At 44.1% G+C, this 19613-nt stretch overlaps 1 protein-coding gene across 5 annotated transcripts in view; it reads right to left on the reverse strand.

Annotated features, from left to right (window-relative positions):
• The window catches only part of ST3GAL3 (ST3 beta-galactoside alpha-2,3-sialyltransferase 3), a 161862-nt gene that overhangs the window by 25397 nt on the left and 116852 nt on the right, over positions 1-19613 (reverse strand). For all 5 annotated transcript variants that reach the window (XM_072127461.1, XM_072127460.1, XM_072127462.1 and 2 more), the window contains one exon: positions 1902-1996. In XM_072127461.1, the coding sequence (XP_071983562.1) occupies positions 1902-1996 (95 nt within the window). The remainder of the gene's footprint in view (positions 1-1901; positions 1997-19613) is intronic.

Here is a 19613-nt window from a genome sequence, read left to right on the forward strand (position 1 = left end):
GCCTTCCAAATGAAAGTTCCATCACAAACCAACAGAACTTTATAGTATAGCTTTTAAATCTGTTCAATTAATAAAGGTATCAGGTCTTATGGCTCTGGGAAGACACTTAAGACCTGAGCTTCTAGTCTCTCCTCACTTGAAAAAGGAATCGCTGCTGATTCCGAAACGCGCTGTGATACCGAGACACCAATAAACAGATTTGTTGTGAAGTGCTCTCCGAATCATGTTTGACTACCAGTGTGCGCCATAGTGACAATCACCCCATCATCCCATGCATCTGATCCAGTCCGGTGTGGCTACTGCGCTCTGATGATCTCGTCAACAGGCAGCACCTGATTGGTACTCAGTTCAAGCCTTGCACAACTCTATCTGGTGAGCCTCATTCTTTCCTCCCCCATCTGAATTTGTCCATTGTTGTACAAACTACTACTCTATGAGCGCTTTTTGGTCTCTCACTCTTCGCCTCTCCTATAGGTATCAAAATAAGTAACTCTATGAGGGACCCGACACATACATGTCCTACCCCAGGGCGTTGGCAATCTGTAATCATGATTGACGGTGATGGAAATCAGGTGTTGGTCTCAAGACAATATCATCCATGTCCTGGGAATATTAATGTAGTCAAGGACAGAGCTCACATGTTATCACCGCTTACACCAGCTCCTCTATTATACCTTCTCCAATCTATATTGACACTAAAGCAACAAGCAAGGAGTCATTGGCCCATGATAGAGGTCACGTGTCATGCTGGGAAAGGCAAGGGTTCAATGATAATATATAACATGGCGCTGGTGCCTTTCCTATGTGGGACGTAATCCTTGGTTCTTGGTCGGGTCAATCAATGAAGAGCACAGATATAGAAATGGCTTCCTTTACTGGTATTACACACATGTAACACCCCTGCACAACGTTGCCTCGGTCTGATCCCTGGATACGGTTGTCACCACCACGGGCTTCCCCATCCATTACCCAGGGATTTATCTTACAGACACTCAGGGGTTGTCCCAGGGAGAACCAGTACATCAGCCTCTCCCTCTATATCATTTCTCGCACACACCACCTGCTGGAGACCTGCCAGGCTGTAGGACAGTCCTCCGGTTCCCCATACCAAGCACCACGACACTAGCGTGCCTAGGCTGCAACCGCCAGCCACTCCGGTATTCTGGGCACCGGCTGACTCCAGGCCCCAAGAAAAGATTATTTTATTTTAAGAAACCTTAATGGGTTTTCCCATGAAACAAGTTAGGCCCTATCTATATTTTAGAACAGCAAACTCTGCAAAGATAAGTAGCGGCTGGAAAAACATCATGGTGGTCTGGGCTGGAAGAAGACAGGTTAGGAATTTGAATTAAAATTCATAATATATTTATAAGAAAATCTGAATCTACCATAATAATCCATCCTGATAAACCAGGGACATTACTCCTAGATCCTGGCACCGGGACTGTGGAATCTTCTTATATTTCTTATCCATGGCCTCCTTCCTTCTAAAATCAATTTTTATAACTCTACTAATAAGCCAGGAGGGATCTTGGGGGCATTACCAGGGTCCCCTTCCCCCTTGTACTGTAGCTTTAAAGACAATCTCTGCCACCCCCCTGCTCCCTCAGCCGGTTATAATGGAGGGAACTACAGCACAGAGGGGCTCAGCTGCTAGCCCACAGAGCACTTCTGGCTCATTAGCATAACTTTAAAAGTTGGTTTTAGAAAGAAGGAGTCCATGGATAACAAATATAAGAAGATACCACAGTATCTTTGATGGTAAATTTCCTTTAATGATCTGCTGACCATCCACCAAACGATTGACCCAACATCCTCGTAGTCTTCCTCTCATCATTCATTCTGTGACTGCCGCGCTATGAATACTGGCAGGAGGAGAGTTAATTTCACACATATATTACCTTGTCCTTTAATTCCAAATGGAGGCAAATATTCCCTGATTTTTCCCCATTTCCGGAAGGAATCGTCAAGAAACATTGGTGCTGGTTTTGAGAACCTACAGGACAATGAAAAAATAATTATTTCGACCCTTCACGTCTTCACCAAACAAATCATAAAATCATGAAAAATCACAGAATAGTTAATAATACAAAAAGTAAGGACTTTCCCCTGATCTTACACGATCACATCCCAGCAGTGTCTAAATGATCCAATGAATTACACATAGAAAGTGACCCAACACTTGCTGTAAATGTATATTGTCTTCACTGCAACATTGTTACCAAATTTCTGGATTGGAGACAATTTTGTGTTATTTGTTTCTGGCAGGGCAGGGGCTCCCAGTCACTTCTAACAAGCAGAAGTCTCCAAAAGTTTGTTAGAAAGTCATTGAACTTTTCGTCATACAGTCTTTAAGATTTATTCCTTTACAGACCGGGGAAACCTCTTTATTATTACTCAGCAGAGATGTCACCTTCATTGATTTATAGCAATGATTTACGACTAGGAAGTCTGCCAGAGTTTGGACAGATGTCCCCAGTGTTATCACAGATTAGAAGTTGTGAAAAAGCAAGCAAAAGCCTCCGCTAGGATGTGAATCTTTCCCAGGGGATCCATGATTTGGTTTTAGAAACTTTCCCTGTGTGGCAGATGGAGGGGAGATTGTGGCAAGTGAAGCTGAGAGTCTGTGCTGACAGAGCTAAGTTATTCATGAGGGGAGCACAAAGCCTTCCTGCCCCGGCCGCCCCCATAATGGTCCCGTCCCGTGTGGAAATGTGAATACTCCGGCATTCTCCATTACCTGACACCATCGCATCAGTCTGTGAATTATTCATCCCCTTATTATACTGCGTGTAACATGAACATTCTTACATTAACTTAAGAGCACTGCATGTTATGAAGCCAAAGCATGAAGCTAATTAAAGGGGCGCCCACCTCGATCATCACTCCATAATCTGCTAAAGGACAATAGCAAATCCCACGTGTGATAATCTGACCCCAGTCACTTATCAATCATTAATAGAACAGAATTTACTGTAGTAGAGTCGATGTAAGAGTGTGGGACTTGCTCTATAGAACGCCATATGTATCAGGATATATTATTATATAAAAAAGGATCAAATAGCGATCCTGGAAACTACAGACCCGTAAGTCTAACTGCTGTGGTGGGGAAAATATTTGAGGGGTTTATTAGAGATGCTATCCTGGAGTATCTCACTGTGCACAACCTTATAACCCAGCGTCAGCATGGATTTATGAGAGATCGGTCCTGTCAGACTAATCTGATTGGTTTCTACGAGGAGGTAAGTTCAAGACTGGATCTGGGGGACGCTGTGGATGTTGTATATCTGGACTTTTCAAAGGCATTTGACACCGTGCCACATAAAAGGTTGGTATATAAAATGAGACTGCTGGGAATAGGAGAAAATCTGTGCATTTGGGTAAGTAATTGGCTTAGTGATAGAAAACAGAGGGTGGTCATTAATGGCACATTCTCAGATTGGGTTGATGTTACCAGTGGAGTGCCACAGGGGTCAGTATTGGGGCCACTTCTTTTTAATATTTTTATTAATGACCTTGTAGTGGGTTTACACAGTCAAGTTTCAATATTTGCAGATGATACTAAGCTGTGTAAAGTAATAAATACTGAGGTCGATAGTTTAGCATTACAGAGGGATTTGTGGAAGCTTGAGGGATGGGCAGAGAAATGGTTGATGAGGTTTAATGTAGATAAATGTAAAGTTATGCACTTGGGCCATGGAAACAAAAAGTATAATTATGTTCTAAACGGTCAATTACTTAGTAAAACTGAAGCTGAAAAGGACTTGGGGGTATTGGTGGATGGTAAACTTAATTTTAGTGACCAGAGCCAGGCGGCTGCTGCTAAAGCAAATAAAATAATGGGATGTATCAAGAGAGGAATAGATTCTCATGATAAAGACATAGTTTTGCCCTTATACAAATCCCTGGTCAGACCACACATGGAATATTGTGTACAGTTTTGGGCACCAGTATATAAAAAGGATATAGTAGAGCTGGAACGGGTGCAGAGGAGAGCAACCAGGATTATTAGGGGAATGGGGGGACTAGAATACAATGACAGATTACAAAATTTGGGATTATTCAGTTTAGAAAAAAGACGACTGAGGGGAGACCTCATTACAATGTACAAATACCTGAACGGACAGTACAAGGATCTCTCCAAAGATCTTTTTATACCTCGGCCTGTGACCAGGACAAGGGGACATCCTCTACGCCTAGAGGAGAGGAGGTTCTACCATCACCATAGACAAAGGTTCTTTACTGTAAGAGCAGTGAGACTATGGAACTCTCTGCCGCAGGAGGTTGTTATGGCGGACTCTATGTACATGTTCAAGAGAGGCCTGGATGACTTTCTGGAGAGCAAAAATATCACGGGTTATGGGGATAAAACATTTATTTAATTCTTGAAGGTTGGACTTGATGGACTTGCGTCTCCTTCCAGCCTTATATACTATGATACTATGATACAACCTGGATTAGAACGTCACATCCATGAAGAAGTTTTCCTGGAGATCAGGGAGACTTCCAAAGTAATAAGTGAATGGGCCTCTTTCATATGGCGTCTCTTTGTGAGCTTTCTGCTTCGGCAGTATGTGAACTGTCATTTTCCTGGCAATCTCTCTCTTGTATCCAGAGGCGAGCCATATACTAGTAATGTATCAGGTTATTTTTTAGTAATTCAGTTCTCTATGCAGTGTTTCACAACCATTCTGACATTGGATGTGAAGAGTGAAGAAACAATTTTTTTCTGCTTTGTAGCAGGTCAGTCCCTCTGATGCTGCCTCCCATCTTGGGGCTGCCTGGGGCAAGAGGCTCAACTTGCCTCATTTCTTATGCACCCTTGCCTGTACCTTACTCACTCTCACCTCTCCATTTCTGAACGGAAGTAAAAAGAGAAAGATGATAAGAAATGTTGCACAGTTTCTTGTAGTTATGTTAAGTGGTTGACTATTTCATTACTTAGATCGGTATTTTAGGGCAAAAATCTGACTAAATCACATGTACTGTTTTTTTCAGTAAATTAGAGGTTTATTACATCACCAACGATGAGGGCCAAAATGGAAGTGCAGGTGAGGCTTGGGCAGGGGTAGCCGGGTGCTGTACCTCTCCCGTCCCTTGGTCTCTTGCACACATCAAGAAGCAGCAGATAGCGCAGTAATCATTCAGGAGGTCTCCTGGCATCTTATACCGCTACTATACACCGGTCCTAAGGGCAAACATGGAGCTGGGCAGTATCCCGACACAGCACATCTCTCCAAACAGCTCGGACAAAGTAGAAAAACTGGGCAGAAACAGCCCAAGATACCAATTGGGATACCTTCAAGATGCTGAAAGAATTCTGTGCTCCAAGATATGGGTCCACATGCCATCAGCCCACCTGTAAATCCCATGGGCCCTCCATTAGGTCTGTAACACATTTATTAGGTTACAAATCTATGGAGCAATTTTACATTAAGAAAACTTGGGTCTGAGGTTGGAGGAATCGCTGTGGCTGATGTGATGAGTGAGGGGTCAATAAAGCCATCAGCAGGGGCATTGCCTCTGGGAGGGGATCAGCAATGACAGCAGGCACCTGAGCGGGCACAGAAGGTGGGATCTGCAGCACTGGCACCCTCATCACCATGTGGTCATCTGCAGTCCTTGGCTGTATGTGACCCTCCATTGTGTTATTGACACTTCCATTGTGGTCTGACGTTACTCTACTGCCCTCCTGTACAGCCAGAAAATTTTCACTTGACTTAGTCTGATGATTTCATGACTAGAAGAAGCTCTCACAACTATAAACAGTTACTAAGGTAAATTTGCATATGCTGATAAGTAAAGCACAGATGGGCGCCGAGAACTGGAAATATTTCCTGAGTGAATAAAGTGCCAGCAAGAAGTGTGCCAATAAGTAACTGTACCAACCACAGCCAAACTACTGACAGTAATGGTGAGAATGGTTTACAGTGTGAGCGCTGCCTGGCGAGCGAGGTCCAGACACTGCGTCACACAACCTCAGGATTCAGGTCATACAGATGGAAACTCCGGGAATACACGGATCTATAATCAGAAGCATGACATGTACAGACCCATGTCACCAAGTCATCATCACAGATCAGCTCCATCACATGGAACAATTCACATGCTCACAAATGATTCGGTGGAAGGTCATGTGTGACTGATGTCTGATGAAGAGCCTATCCCGGCCTAGAAACATGGGTTATACAAATAAGCATTACTCCGGAGCAGCAGCTTCAGAAAAAGACTGGAAGAATAAAATAATCTCATGTACAACAAGTGGCCCTATGACTTAAAGGGAACCTGTCACCAGGAGAGCCATTTTTAGCACTCCCCCAGTCCCCACAGAGCATAGTACATACACTGCCAAAGTGTTTTTGTATAAAAAATTGGTTTTAAAGAAAAAAAGATATGTTATATTGTACCTTTCATTAGCATCTGCTGTGTGACATGGCAGTTGCCCACTGGGAGGGGTTGGAAAGGAGCAGATCCCCCCCACCCTTGGGAAACATGTGACCTTTTCAAATATATGAATAACTCCCAACACTCGGATTGGCTGTAGAGGAGCAGGGGGCGTCGCTAAGCCAAGTAATGGGTGTTTTCATATATTTGAAAAGGTCACATGGAGTAGCTGTTTCCCAAGGGGGGGGGGGACTGCTCCTTTCCAACCCCTCCCAAATGGCAACTTCCTAGTCACACAGCAGATGCTAATGAAAGGTACAATATAACATATCTTTTTTTCTGTAAAACCAATTTTTAATACAAAAACACTTCGGCAGTGTATGTACTATGCTCTGTGGGGACTGGGGGAGTGCTAAAAATGGCTCTCCTGGTGACAGGTTCCCTTTAACTTTTAGGACAATGTAGCAGGAACTCTACAATATGTATGTCAGTAGGTCATAACATGCAGCACCGGCCGCCTCTTGTACACTGCCCCAAAAATATGGGAACACTGAAATCCCACATCCTAGATCTCAATGAATGAAATATTGCAGTTATTTATTCATTACATAGTAGAAGGCGCTGAGAACAATCAAACATGAAAATGATCAATGAAACTCGCAATGAATATCCCCTGGAGGTCTGGAATTGGAATGATACTCAAAATCAAAGTGGACAAGCAAATTTATCGCTGGAAAACCCTCAAGACACGGAAATGAGGCTGAGTATTGTGTGGCCTCCACATGCCCTAATGACCTCCCTACAACGCCTGGACATGCTCCTGATCATGTGGTGGATGTTCTCCTGAGGGATCTCCTCCCAGACCTGGATTAAAATATCAGTCAACTCCTGGTGGATGGAGCGAGACATGATATTCCGGAGGGATTGGATTCAGGCCTGGGGAAGGGTCAGGACAGTCCATAGACCTAATGACTTCATCCTGCTGGAACTGCTGACGCACTAAAGCCACATGGGGCCTGGTATTGTCATACATCAGAAGGAACCAGGACCTGAGGATCTCATCCTGGTACCTAATGGCAGTCAGGGTAACTCTTCTTAGCACACAGAGGGCTGTGCAGCTCATGCTGGAGGATGATGCAGGTGGCAGAACATTCTCCATGGCGTCTTCAGTCTCTGTCACATGTGCTTGGGGTGACCCGGCTCTCATCTGTGAAGAGCACAGGGCGCTAATGTCCAATCTTGGTTATCTCTGGCAAATGGCAATCCCATGCGCAGTGTTGGAGGATGTCAGACCCTCATACCTCCATCATGGAGTCTGTTACTGACTCCATGAGCAGACACATGGATATTAGGAGGGTGCTGGAGGTCATTGTGTAGGGCTCTGGCTGCTTCTCCTGTTCCTCCATGGTAGCAATTCTTCTCCAGGGTTGTTGTCCTATGGCCTCTCCATGTCTCCTGGTACCTGATCCTCCTCCATGTCTTCTGGTGCACTGGCCTGTCTCCTGGTATCTGCTGCTCTTGTTGTACTGGTCTGTCTCCTGGTATCTGCCCCCTCTCCATGTCTCCTGGTGTACTGGTCTGTCTCCTGGTATCTCCTCCTCCTCCATGTCTCCTGGTGTACTGGCCTGTCTCCTGGTATCTCCTCCTCCTCCATGTCACATATATTAAAGAAAAAATTGTTCGACTTTGGTGCAAAAAAAAAAAAACTAAACGAACTAAAAATGACTGGCACAGATATCCAGACTATAACCTGGCTTTACATTGTGTTCTTGATCAGTGTGAATTTTGAGCAGATAATTCTGCCTCTTGCTTGGCGTTCTCCCCGGTACAGACGGGTTTCTCTTGTCATCTCTGGACACGGTGGATTCCGGCTGCAGATACTTTTCCTCACTTAGATAATGATATTTTGTCAGGCTTGTAAGGTCGGTTTGGTTTCACTCTCCAGTTTGGATCATAAAACATGACATCAGCGCGTCATGGCTTCATGGTGGCATAAAAAGGGAAACAACTGAAATGCTTGTGCCTCTCAGCAGATCCCGGCCCGTGTATACTGGGGGCCACTTATCGGCTTAGCTGTGACTGTAGTTGTTTTTGTGCTGGAATTTGTAAGACAAAGAATAAAGCAAGTGACTAAGACAAGACAAAGCCACACGACTCTCCTGGAAGATAAAATATCTCAGATCCTGAACTAAAGAGATTTACCAGCTATGGACGGAAGCACATCCAATACTCCATGACCAGCCTTCTCCACCTACAGACACGGCACATTGCACCAACACCTCCCCTGTACAAGAAGTCTCACATCCAATAAATCAGACAGGTTCCCATTTCACCACAGCTTAGACGGGGGACATCCATCAATGGGGATTTGTCTGTAATCTGCTCTGATTGTTTGTCACATTGTTGAATAGTGAGACTAATGAGACGCTTTATTACATTTTTTAGGAATCTTTTTTCCATTGTATTTATCAAGGGAGAAGAAGCCAAAATGTTACACGTCTGGTGACTTAGCCACATAGTTTCTAGACCACAAATATCTAAATGTTTCACTTCATGGGAATTCACAATAGAAGTTACGTGGTTCAGATGTCATCTCTGAGACTCCAATAAAAACATGGCGTGCAAGGCTGGAACCAGGATCTGCTGCAAATGGGACTATTGGGGATTATAGGAGCGATTTCTAGCACATGGGGCTGCATGAAGAGGGGAAATGGGGAAAAATCAGGTTTTCCCAAAGGGGTGGTCATTTGGAGAGGTTTCACTGTATATGACTTCTTGGTGCTATTATTTGCCAATTTTATTATGATATGGGACCTATGTTGTGCTAATATTGAGAATAATTTGGTTACTAGAACTGGTTTATTAAAGTTCCGTATTCTTTAACCCTTTCGTGAAGGGTCATTGGTACCTGAATGTCCAGGTCACATTTGGCCGCTCTGTTCTGCTTTTCTTTCTTCGAAGCAGCATTACATATCATAACAATTTTACTGGAAAGTTTCAGAGCGTTTATTATTTTGGAAACTTTTGTTAGAGGGGTTGTCTACCAATGAAAAATGTAACAGTTTTCCAGCATATTTCTGTATCAATTCCTCACAGTTTTCTAGAACTTTGTTTACTGTCTTTCTATAGGAAGCTTCATTGTCTACTGCCTGCGGATAAAAACAGGTCCATCGTCATATGATGTCACCTAAATGCATGCTCCTTATATCTCTGGTCATGTGATGTCACACAGGTGCATGGCTCGTTATAACCCTGGTCATGTGATGTCACACAGATGCACGGCTCGTTATATCTCTGGTCATGTGATGTCACACAGGTGCATGGTTCCTTATATCCCTGGTCATGTGATGCCACACAGGTGAATGGCTCACAGGGATATATAACGAGTCATGCACCTGTGTGACATCACATGACCAGGGATATTACAACATGTGCACCTGTGCGACATCACATGAACATGGATACAATGAGCCGATCACCTGTGTGATATCACATGACCAGGGATATTGCGAGCTGTGCACCTGTGTGACATCGCATGAACAGGGATATAACGAGCCATGCACCTGTGTGACATCACATGAACATAATGAGTTGTTCACCTGTGTGACATCACATAATATGGATATAATGAGCCGTTCACCTGTGTGACATCACATGAACATGGATATAATGAGCCGTTAACCTGTGTGACATCACATGACCAGGGATATAACGAACCATGCACCTGTGTGACATCACATGACCAGGGATATAACGAACCATGCACCTGTGTGACATCACATGACCAGGGATATAACGAGCCATGCACCTGTGTGACATCACATGACCAGGGATATAACGAGCCATGCACCTGTGTGACATCACATGACCAGGGATATAACGAGCCATGCACCTGTGTGACATCACATGACCAGGGATATAACGAGCCATGCACCTGTGTGACATCACATGACCATGGACCAGTGTTTATCCACAGAAAGTAAACAATGAAGCTTCCTATAGAATGACATGAAACAGATCTAGAAAACGGTGAGGAATTGATACAGAAAGTATATTGGAATATTGAACACCTTTTAAAACACATAAAAATATGAAGTATTTGCTGGAAGTGGACGCACTCTGCTTTCTAGCGTTGGACAATGTGAGAAAGACCGGATGAATGCCAAAAGACGTCGACTGTGGTTGATACAATGTTACAATCATTAGTAACTGGGTGTAAGAAATGATTCAAGATTCTTGAAGTCATGTGAATGAGCCCCTTTATTGTAGAATGAAATGAACTACTGGCCCAGGACACGAGCAGCGTCCCCTGGATATGAGACATGAGAACTCGCTGTTACAGCCAAAGTCATGAAAATACAATTAGCTTTGATGAGTTACCAAGAGCTGTAACCCAGAGCACCCACGTGTCCTGTCACTGGATCCATCCGAAGACCCACAGCTACTTGTGTGGTTCTTGCACAATTTTTATTCTATGAATCATTTAGTGAGTTTCTATTTTCTTAGTTTTTCACATTAACCCCTTCGCGTCGCAGCCTTTTTTCTTCCATTTTTCGCTCTCTACCTTCAATGATCTATAAACTTTTTCATTATTCTGTGTACAGAGCTGTATGAGGGCTTATATCAATGTAACTAATCGCACTGCGTAGTGATGTTATTTATGATTTCATTATTTCATGGAAAGACGGAAAAAGTTCCAAATGTAGTGAGATCAGTGAAAATACACATTTTCACCATTTCCTTGTGGTCTCGGATTTTACAACTTTCACAGTGCTCCCCAATAACACCTCTACTTTTGGTTTGGGACGATCACAGTGATACTAAATTTAAATAGGTTTTATTGTGTTTTTATATTTAATATTAAAGCCTTGTGTAAAAATATTTCATTTCGCCATCTTCTGGTTCTAATAATCTTTTGATACCTCGATGTACGGGGCTGTGTAAGGTGTCATTATTTGCGAGATGAGCTGACGGTTTCATTGCTACCATGTTGCAAAATGGCAAAAAAAAGTGGCATTTTGACATTTGGGCGCTATTTTCTGTTACAGGGTTCAACGGTGGGAATTTTTTTCGGGCCTTTGTATGACCCGAGGCTGTCATGGCAACAGATCGCCGCACCTCAATGACATCACAGGGAGCAGCGAGGACAACAAAGACGAGACAGCGGCAATCAAAGCAAACCCCATGCCTGTATGACGTGGGCTCAGCCTGGGAGCCTTCTTCATACAGGTACGTCATGGAGTGTTAAGGAGGTAAAGAGAACCTGCCAGGGTGATTCGGGATATTAAATCACCCACAGGCACTTATGGACCTTTTATTCTGTGCCATAAATCACCCTGTATGAGTTACAAGGTGGGGGCAAAAAAACCCAAACAAAACATTAATACTTACTTGCTTGCGTTCACTGCGCATGCGCCATGGCTACAGCCGGGGTTGTCTCCTGGGTCGTATTTTTTTAAATTACCGCCCGCGCATAGAGCTCATAAAGACAGGTTTTGGGACTGTAGTTGGTTTAGGTCCCCAAAACTGTTGACAGGTCCTCTTTAAATATTTATAAGAAAAATTGAAAACAAAGTATAAAGAATAAGCAATAAAAATACCCCAGAATAACACGAAATAATGGATGCACACACCTGGCACCACATATGGGGGTTCATACAGGGATTTGTGACATTTTTGGTGTTGCATTTTATGTGTCTCTACCCATGTTTTCAGTGCGGTGGGAAAAGTGGGTAATGTTGGTAGATTTAATAGAATTAAGATCCAGGATAACAATGTTATTGACTGCCCTGGGAGTTGTGACGAGTTCCTACAGATTGAGGTTTTGTCTTTCATCCCTTGTCCCTGTTTCCTGTTATTGAAGCCATAGAAGGAGAGTCATCTCCCGGGATCCAGCTCTCTTGGCCATAGTGGGAGCTGTACATTGCAGCTAATGGAGGGACCCATCAGCCAGTTATAGAGGACACACTATCTGTCCTAGGGTTATCTGCTACTCACACCAGTCCATCAATGTGATCCTCCATGACCAATACAACTTGCAGCCTGGTTTAGCATAGACTACTACAACACTGTACATAAGATGGATACATTGACATTCCACACTCCTCCATGGTCTGTTCATATCAGGGAGGTTCCCGGCATAAAGAGCAATTGGTTGTGGCCTGGGGGAACATGTCTGGTGACAGACTCAGGATTAGGTGAATCACCATCTTTAATATTTCATATCCTGTGGACACACAAGTGTACGACAGATGTGATGGAGGCTGGTGGGTTTAGTGTCCTGCTAGAACTGTTCTCCTTCAATTACACCTTCTAAAATATTCATTCCTCCTGGAGAAGTCTGATGGGGTCATCTGTGACACAGGAGAACAGCTCCAGGGTGTAGATGTTGGGAAACACCAATATTGTGCTCAGCTACCTAGATGGTTATAGAAGAAAGAGGGTCCCATGGAAAAGGGTGAAGGGTCATTCGATGACCTCTTCACAAACCTACAGAATATTCTCCCACCCTTTATAATAAAGGATAAGTCCCTACAAGAGCTATAAAGGCACAAGGACTGGTGCCCAAGCAGAGGGTAAAATATTCCTCTCGCCATTTTTGAGGAGAATTTTTACCCGAGGGGGGAGAATTAAATTTTTAGCAATACAAAATAAATAACTCCTAGGCGCATATAGTGTTAATATATTAGTGTAATAGATGTCTATTATACTAAGATTATACAAGAAAATTGTTACACCCCCGTTTTCTGTGCAGAAATAGCCAATTTAGACAAGTCTAGTAATTTTGAACCGTTTATTTAATAAAGGGGCACAACCTTTTTTTGTCTCCTCAAATTTCAACCCACAGAATAGAGTATGGTTGACATCAGCCACAGGCAAAATTGGGACTGGCGCACCAGACTCCCCCCCCCCTCCCCCCCTCCCCTCCGGTGATGCAGGGGCTGGCATATCAGAGCGCTGAGGCTGGGGCTAGCGCGGCTGAATTTTTATTTTATTTTTGGGGGTGGGGGGGGGTCATAACTCTATAATTTATTTTAACGAATTTTTTTTTTTAGTTTTTTTTAAAATCAGGGGCACATTATATAGTGATCTATTGGTAACAACCCATTGGATGACTGTTGTCAGCGATATGTATACTCAAAATGCAGGGAGGATGCACATCGCACCTTCCCAGCATGCCTCTCACCCCCCAGCGCTCTATAGGCGCTATATAAATAAAGAATTAATTAATTATACACGTCTATGACCTATGTAACCAAGGGACCTCTGCTTCAGCCACAGAAACAATACATGGCAATGGTGCAGACCCAGGTGTAACAAGATCACTGAAAAGATCTCTGAACTATCCGCTATATGTACATAGTAATTATGTCTGATAGCCGGTCATTTTACTCTAATACACCCATAACCGGAAGACCTTGGTTGCTCTATAACTATAGTTTAACCTTGGCCAAGTCTAAATAGAGATTTGTATAAGGACAAAACTATGTCCTTATTACCAGCATCTGCACCGCTGTTGGACTCTTTTTCAGCTCCTTCTAGAACTATAAATTCATGGAATCCACAGAATAAGTAGATTCTCCTCTGTAGTTCTGCAAACCCAAACTGTGAGCTGTGAATTTCATCTGAACCTCAAACCTTCAGTCATTCATTCTGGTGTAAAACCCTTGAGAGGAGGTCACAATCCTGCGCTGCTGAGTGATCATTATGTCTTATCTCTGCTGAAACAGGTTTATACTGTGAGATAATAGACTGAATAAAAGACACAAGGTTAACAGAGAAAGGAGCTTCCAAAACACAGACAGACGTCATACGCCATGACCCGACAGCACAAAACCCACAAAGACGCTGATCTGGGAAACGCAGTTCACAAGTGACGATAAACTCAGGGAAATGTTAAGAATTTGGGAACTTCAAAAACAAATAAAACGTATTGTCCGGCGCCGCCATCTGAGGCCTGGCACACGGCGCCGTGCAGTCATAGATAACAATGTCATGGCCAAGCACATCATAGCATCACACATCCCCTTCTATCTGCCCCCAACCATCACTACAAAGTCACCACAATACATAGCGCAGAGCGAGATATCCTATAACACCGCTATATATCTGGAAGGCGCTGGGATTGAAATGCTTAATGGAGAATGAGAAGAGAACGCCATTAATTTACAGCATGAAGTTACAGAGCTCAAATGTGACCAAAAGCAATGTCTGCATATATTATTTTACTCTGTTTCTGCTTCTTTCCTCTCACGCTCCAAATACACGCCGAATCATCTTACTATGAGATCTTATAGGAAATCTACCATTTAAAAATCCACAGTCTGACCCACGAATACCTTTACACAGGTCTGGTTGAGCTGATGTCTTGAATAGTCCTAGAAATCGCTGGTTTTGTCAGTAAATTGAGTTTTATAGCATGCTAATTAGCCTTTGGCGCTACTGTGTTCGCCACAAAGGGCGTGTCGCAATCTGGCATTAGCATAATTATGACCCTTAGTGTTCCACCCCATGCAAAACTGGGACGGCAGGCTTAAGATCGCCGCTCAGAAGGTGGACCAGTGGAAGGGTTGGTCTTTGACCCTCAGGGAAAGGGTTAATCTTATTAACCCCTTAACGCTCTGCGACGTAGCTCTACGGCGCAGAGGTATAAGGGATGTATGAAGAGGGCTCTCGGGCTGAGTCCTCTTCATACAAAGGTGGGGGTTTTTGCATTTTGCACAAAACCCCCACCGCTAATAACCGCGGTCGGTGCTTGCACCGATCGCGGCTATTAACCCTCTCAACGTCGCCAGCAGCGGTTTTTTTCCAATCGCCACGCCCCCTGAATGTCATCGGGGGGCGGCGATCGGTTACCATGGTAGCCTCGGGTCTTCTTTTGACACGAGGCTACATGGCTTATGCTGGTTCGTTACAATGAGCCAGTGGCTCATTGTAATGTATGACCTGCAAAAATGCCATATATTGCAATACTGTAGTATTGCAGTATATGGTAGGAGCGATCTGACCATCTAGGGTTAATGTACCCTAGATGGTCTAAAAAATAGTGAAAAAAAAAAAAGTTTAAAAAATAAAAAAAATTAATAAAATATTAAAAGTTCAAATCACCCCCCTTTCCCTAGAACGGATATAAAACATAACAAACAGTAAAAATCACAGACATATTAGGTATTGCCGCATCTAAAATGCCCGATCTATCAAAATATAAAACCGGTTACGGCCGGCGGTGACCTCCGAGGCGGGAAATGGCGCCCAAATGTCCGAAATGCGACTTTTACACCTTTTTACATAACATAAAAAATGAAATAAAAAATGATCAAAATGTCGCACAGACCTCAAAATGGTAGCAATGAAAACGTCGCCTCATTTCGCAAAAAATGACCCCTCACACATCTCCGTGCGCCAAAGTATGAAAAAGTTATTAGCGTCAGAAGATGGCAAAAATTTTTTTTCTTTTTTGTACACATTCGTTTAATTTTTGAAAATGTATTAAAACACAATAAAACCTATATAAATTTGGTATCGCCGCGATCGCACCGAACCAAAGAATAAAGTAGGCGTGTTATTTGGAGCGAAGAGTGAAAGTCGTAAAAACTGAGCCCACAAGAACGTGACGCACGTGACGTTTTTTTTCAATTTTTCCACATTTGGAATTTTTTTTCAGCTTCGCAGTACACGGCATGTTAAAATAAATAACATCACGGGAAAGTAAAATTTGTTACGCACAAAATAAGCCCTCACACAGCTCTGTACACGTAAAAATGAAAAAGTTATGGATTTTTGAAGTTGGAGAGCGAGAAATCAGCCGAAAAACCCTCCGTCCTTAAGGGGTTAAAATCTTCCTGCTCCCGTTGCTGATATATCTGGGCAGTGTGTGCATGTTGCCAGAACCCCTCTGGACTCGGGTCTACAGTCTGTTCTTCCAGCTGTTATGGGGGAATAGGCTGAACCTTATCAAGAGGGAGGTTACTTACCGCACGAGGAGACAAGGAGGGTTGTGTATGGTCAACCCTGTGGTGTTCCTAGTGAATACCTTTCTTAAGATCAATGTAGCAAACCTCTGGAAAGAGAGGGCTCCTCCGTGGGTATACTCCTGCAGGGGATGGGCTCCTCCGTGGGTATACTCCTGCAGGGGATGGGCTCCTCCGTGGGTATACTCCTGCAGGGGATGGTTTCGGCCTTTCTTCCAGGAATGGGAGACAGGAGGGCAAGTGAAGGATCTTCGCACACCGCATGGGCATCTTCCGGCTTACGCTACCCCGGTTCTGAAGGTGATTCGCCGGTGGGGTCTGGGAATGTGGGAGATCAGGACCATGTCGAGGAAAGTCCTCGACAAGAGGGTTCTGTTGACCCATTTCCAGAGGCATCTGGCCCTTGAAGTTCTGGGATGTAAGTTGGCGCTGCTTCCATGGAAAGCTGTGTGTGAGGGACAATCTGAAGTGTAGGAGCTCTGAGGAAAGGGGTTGTCCCCGGGAGGAGTGCGGTGGCCTGCTGGAGAGCATGGACCACTTCCTGCTTCAGTGCCCCTTTAACACAGAGGTGTACAACCGGGTGGGCGCTTCCATCCATTGGCCCGGGTTGGCCGGTCTCTCCTATGCGGAGTGGGCCTATGGAGCATTCAGAGGCCTGGGTGGCCGGGACCGCTGCACGTTATTCCTAGTTAGGCCTCATTCACACTGCCGCATGGGGGACGTATATACGGCCAATATACGCCCCCCATAGGCGGCGTGCGGCACTGTACCGCTCCATACCCCGTGAAAAAATAGGACAATGTCACATTTTTTCACGGCATACGGCACCATGCGCCATTCATTCCTATGGAGAGGGGGTGAGCAGTGCTCTCCCCCTCCTCCTCTCCCCGCGCGCTGCCGTGAGCCCGCCGTGCTACGATACCGCGGGCAACGGTAGTGTGAATCCAGCCTTAGTCTAGTGGTCAGGTACCACACGTGGAACGCACGGTGTTTAGTATCGATGCAGCGTAAAATCCTCCCGGTGGATGAGGTGGTTAGGAACATTCTGGGTGACCTGGTGAAGGTGCGCTCTCTGGAGTATGAGAGGCGGGGCACGGGGAAGGCCTCTCTCCTTTGGAGGGGGTTCTCCTTTAGTGTCCCTTAGTCTGTCATCTCCACTCCTGGTGTTGGGCTGAAGCTGCACAATATATTTTTGTTTTGTGCCCTGAGGCTATAGTGATGTTGGGCTTGCAGGCGCCGAACCTGGGCTTTATGTGGTTTGGATTTGTTTAGAGATGTGATATGTGTTATAGTGTATTGTTTTATATAGATTGTTATAGTATTTGTGTATATAAGTTAATACACACATGGCAGAGTAGGGTCCGTGTCTGTACACAGCAGGGCAGAGGCTCTGGACATAAGTCAGCGCTTTCTCCAGTTCTGCAGTTTAGTAAACATCTTTTTTCTGTGTTTAGTTTACACAGTTTTCTGCTTTGTACATTTTCAGCTTCTATGAAAGAGAAGGTATTTTCCCTGTGATGAGATTTCAGGGAGGTTTCCCACATTCCTGACCTTTCCTGGTCCCTGGTTTGGCTGGAAGCAGCTGCTATGTGAAGCTACTCTGGTCGCACACGACTCGGCAATGATTCACAGTAAATAAGATATTGCTCAATCCTGGTGATTCCCCCAATGAGTCCAATCACTTCATTATATTCTGTATCTGTGTGGAAAAGGGTCCAAAATGTACAGTTACTTGGTATGTTGTCTGCTCAGGTAGGTACCATACACCATCGCTGGTAATAACCGCCTAGAGTCGTGTGTCTCTGGTATTGGAGCATCTCTGCAGCATCTTCTCATCTCCTCTAACACATTGCTGGACCACAGCACGAGCCTCATAGTGGAAGGGATTTTACATCTAATCAGATGAAAGGGAAATTGCAATTTTAAAACCTGGATCCAATATTGTAGCAAGATATAGATAAGAACAAAATAAACGAGTGTCTCCTCCAGATACCAGGAATATATATTATCTGCCTTCAGTTCTGACCAATGAGCCCACAGTGAGGATGTACCAGTTATGGATTTATCACTACACACAGCGAGGACTGGGGATCATTTAATAATAAAAAGAGGACATCTATCAATAACGTATCTGGGAGAAGACCCAGAGACCAAGATGTCACTGCTTTATCCTTATAGGGTCAGTACCATAGACATTTGGTTACCATATAACTGTCTATTCTGACCCAGAGAAGTATTTGTATTTAGACAGTCCTCCTCATCATGCTGTTCACATCTTAATATCATGAGGCCAAGGCAACACCGTTTGATCAGCCTATGTAGTCACCAGATCATTTTTTGGTGATGTTATAGTGCGGACAAGTCCATACAGAACTGCCATACACTGTGTGACTGGTCCAATGCCTTGTATAACATTATTATCCAGTTATTGTGCATCTGTATGAACAACACTAATTTCCTCTTCAAGGAGGACAATGAACATTGAGGTCTGTACCTCATGAAGAGTAGGAGCCTCCACTGCCGACATTTTGTGACTTGTAAACAGTACATGTTCCTGTTTGATTTTGTTTTTGTGTCAGTGTTCTCCCAAAATGCAGGAGACTACGTACCAGTGTGAGTGACACAGGTGCAGAACTCAATGCAGGAGACATAGCACCAGTGTGATTGACACTGGTACAGAATAATAGCAGGAGACTATGTACCAGTGTGATTGACACAGGTACAGAATTCAATGCAGGAGACTATGTACCAGTGTGACTGACACAGGTACAGAATTCAATGCAGGAGACTATGTACCAGTGTGACTGACACAGGTACAGAATTCAATGCAGGAGACTACGTACCAGTGTGATTGACACAGGTACAGAATCAATGCAGGAGACTATATACCAGTGTGACTGACGAAGGTGCAGAACTCAATACAGGAGACTACGTACCAGTGTGATTGACACAGGTACAGCATTCAATGCAGGAGACTATGTACCAGTGTGATTAACACAGGTACAGAATCAATGCAGGAGACTACGCACCTGTGTGAATAACACAGGTACAGAATCAATGCAGGAGACTATGTACCTGTGTGACTGACACAGGTACAGAATCAATGCAGGAGACTACGTACCAGTGTGACTGACACAGGTACAGAATCAATGCAGGAGACTACGTACCAGTGTGATTGACACAGGTACAGAATCAATGCAGGAGACTACGTACCAGTGTGACTGACACAGGTACAGAATTCAATGCAGGAGACTACGT

This window comes from Engystomops pustulosus, chromosome 10 (assembly GCF_040894005.1).
Source record: "Engystomops pustulosus chromosome 10, aEngPut4.maternal, whole genome shotgun sequence".
Taxonomy (NCBI): Eukaryota; Metazoa; Chordata; class Amphibia; order Anura; family Leptodactylidae; genus Engystomops; species Engystomops pustulosus.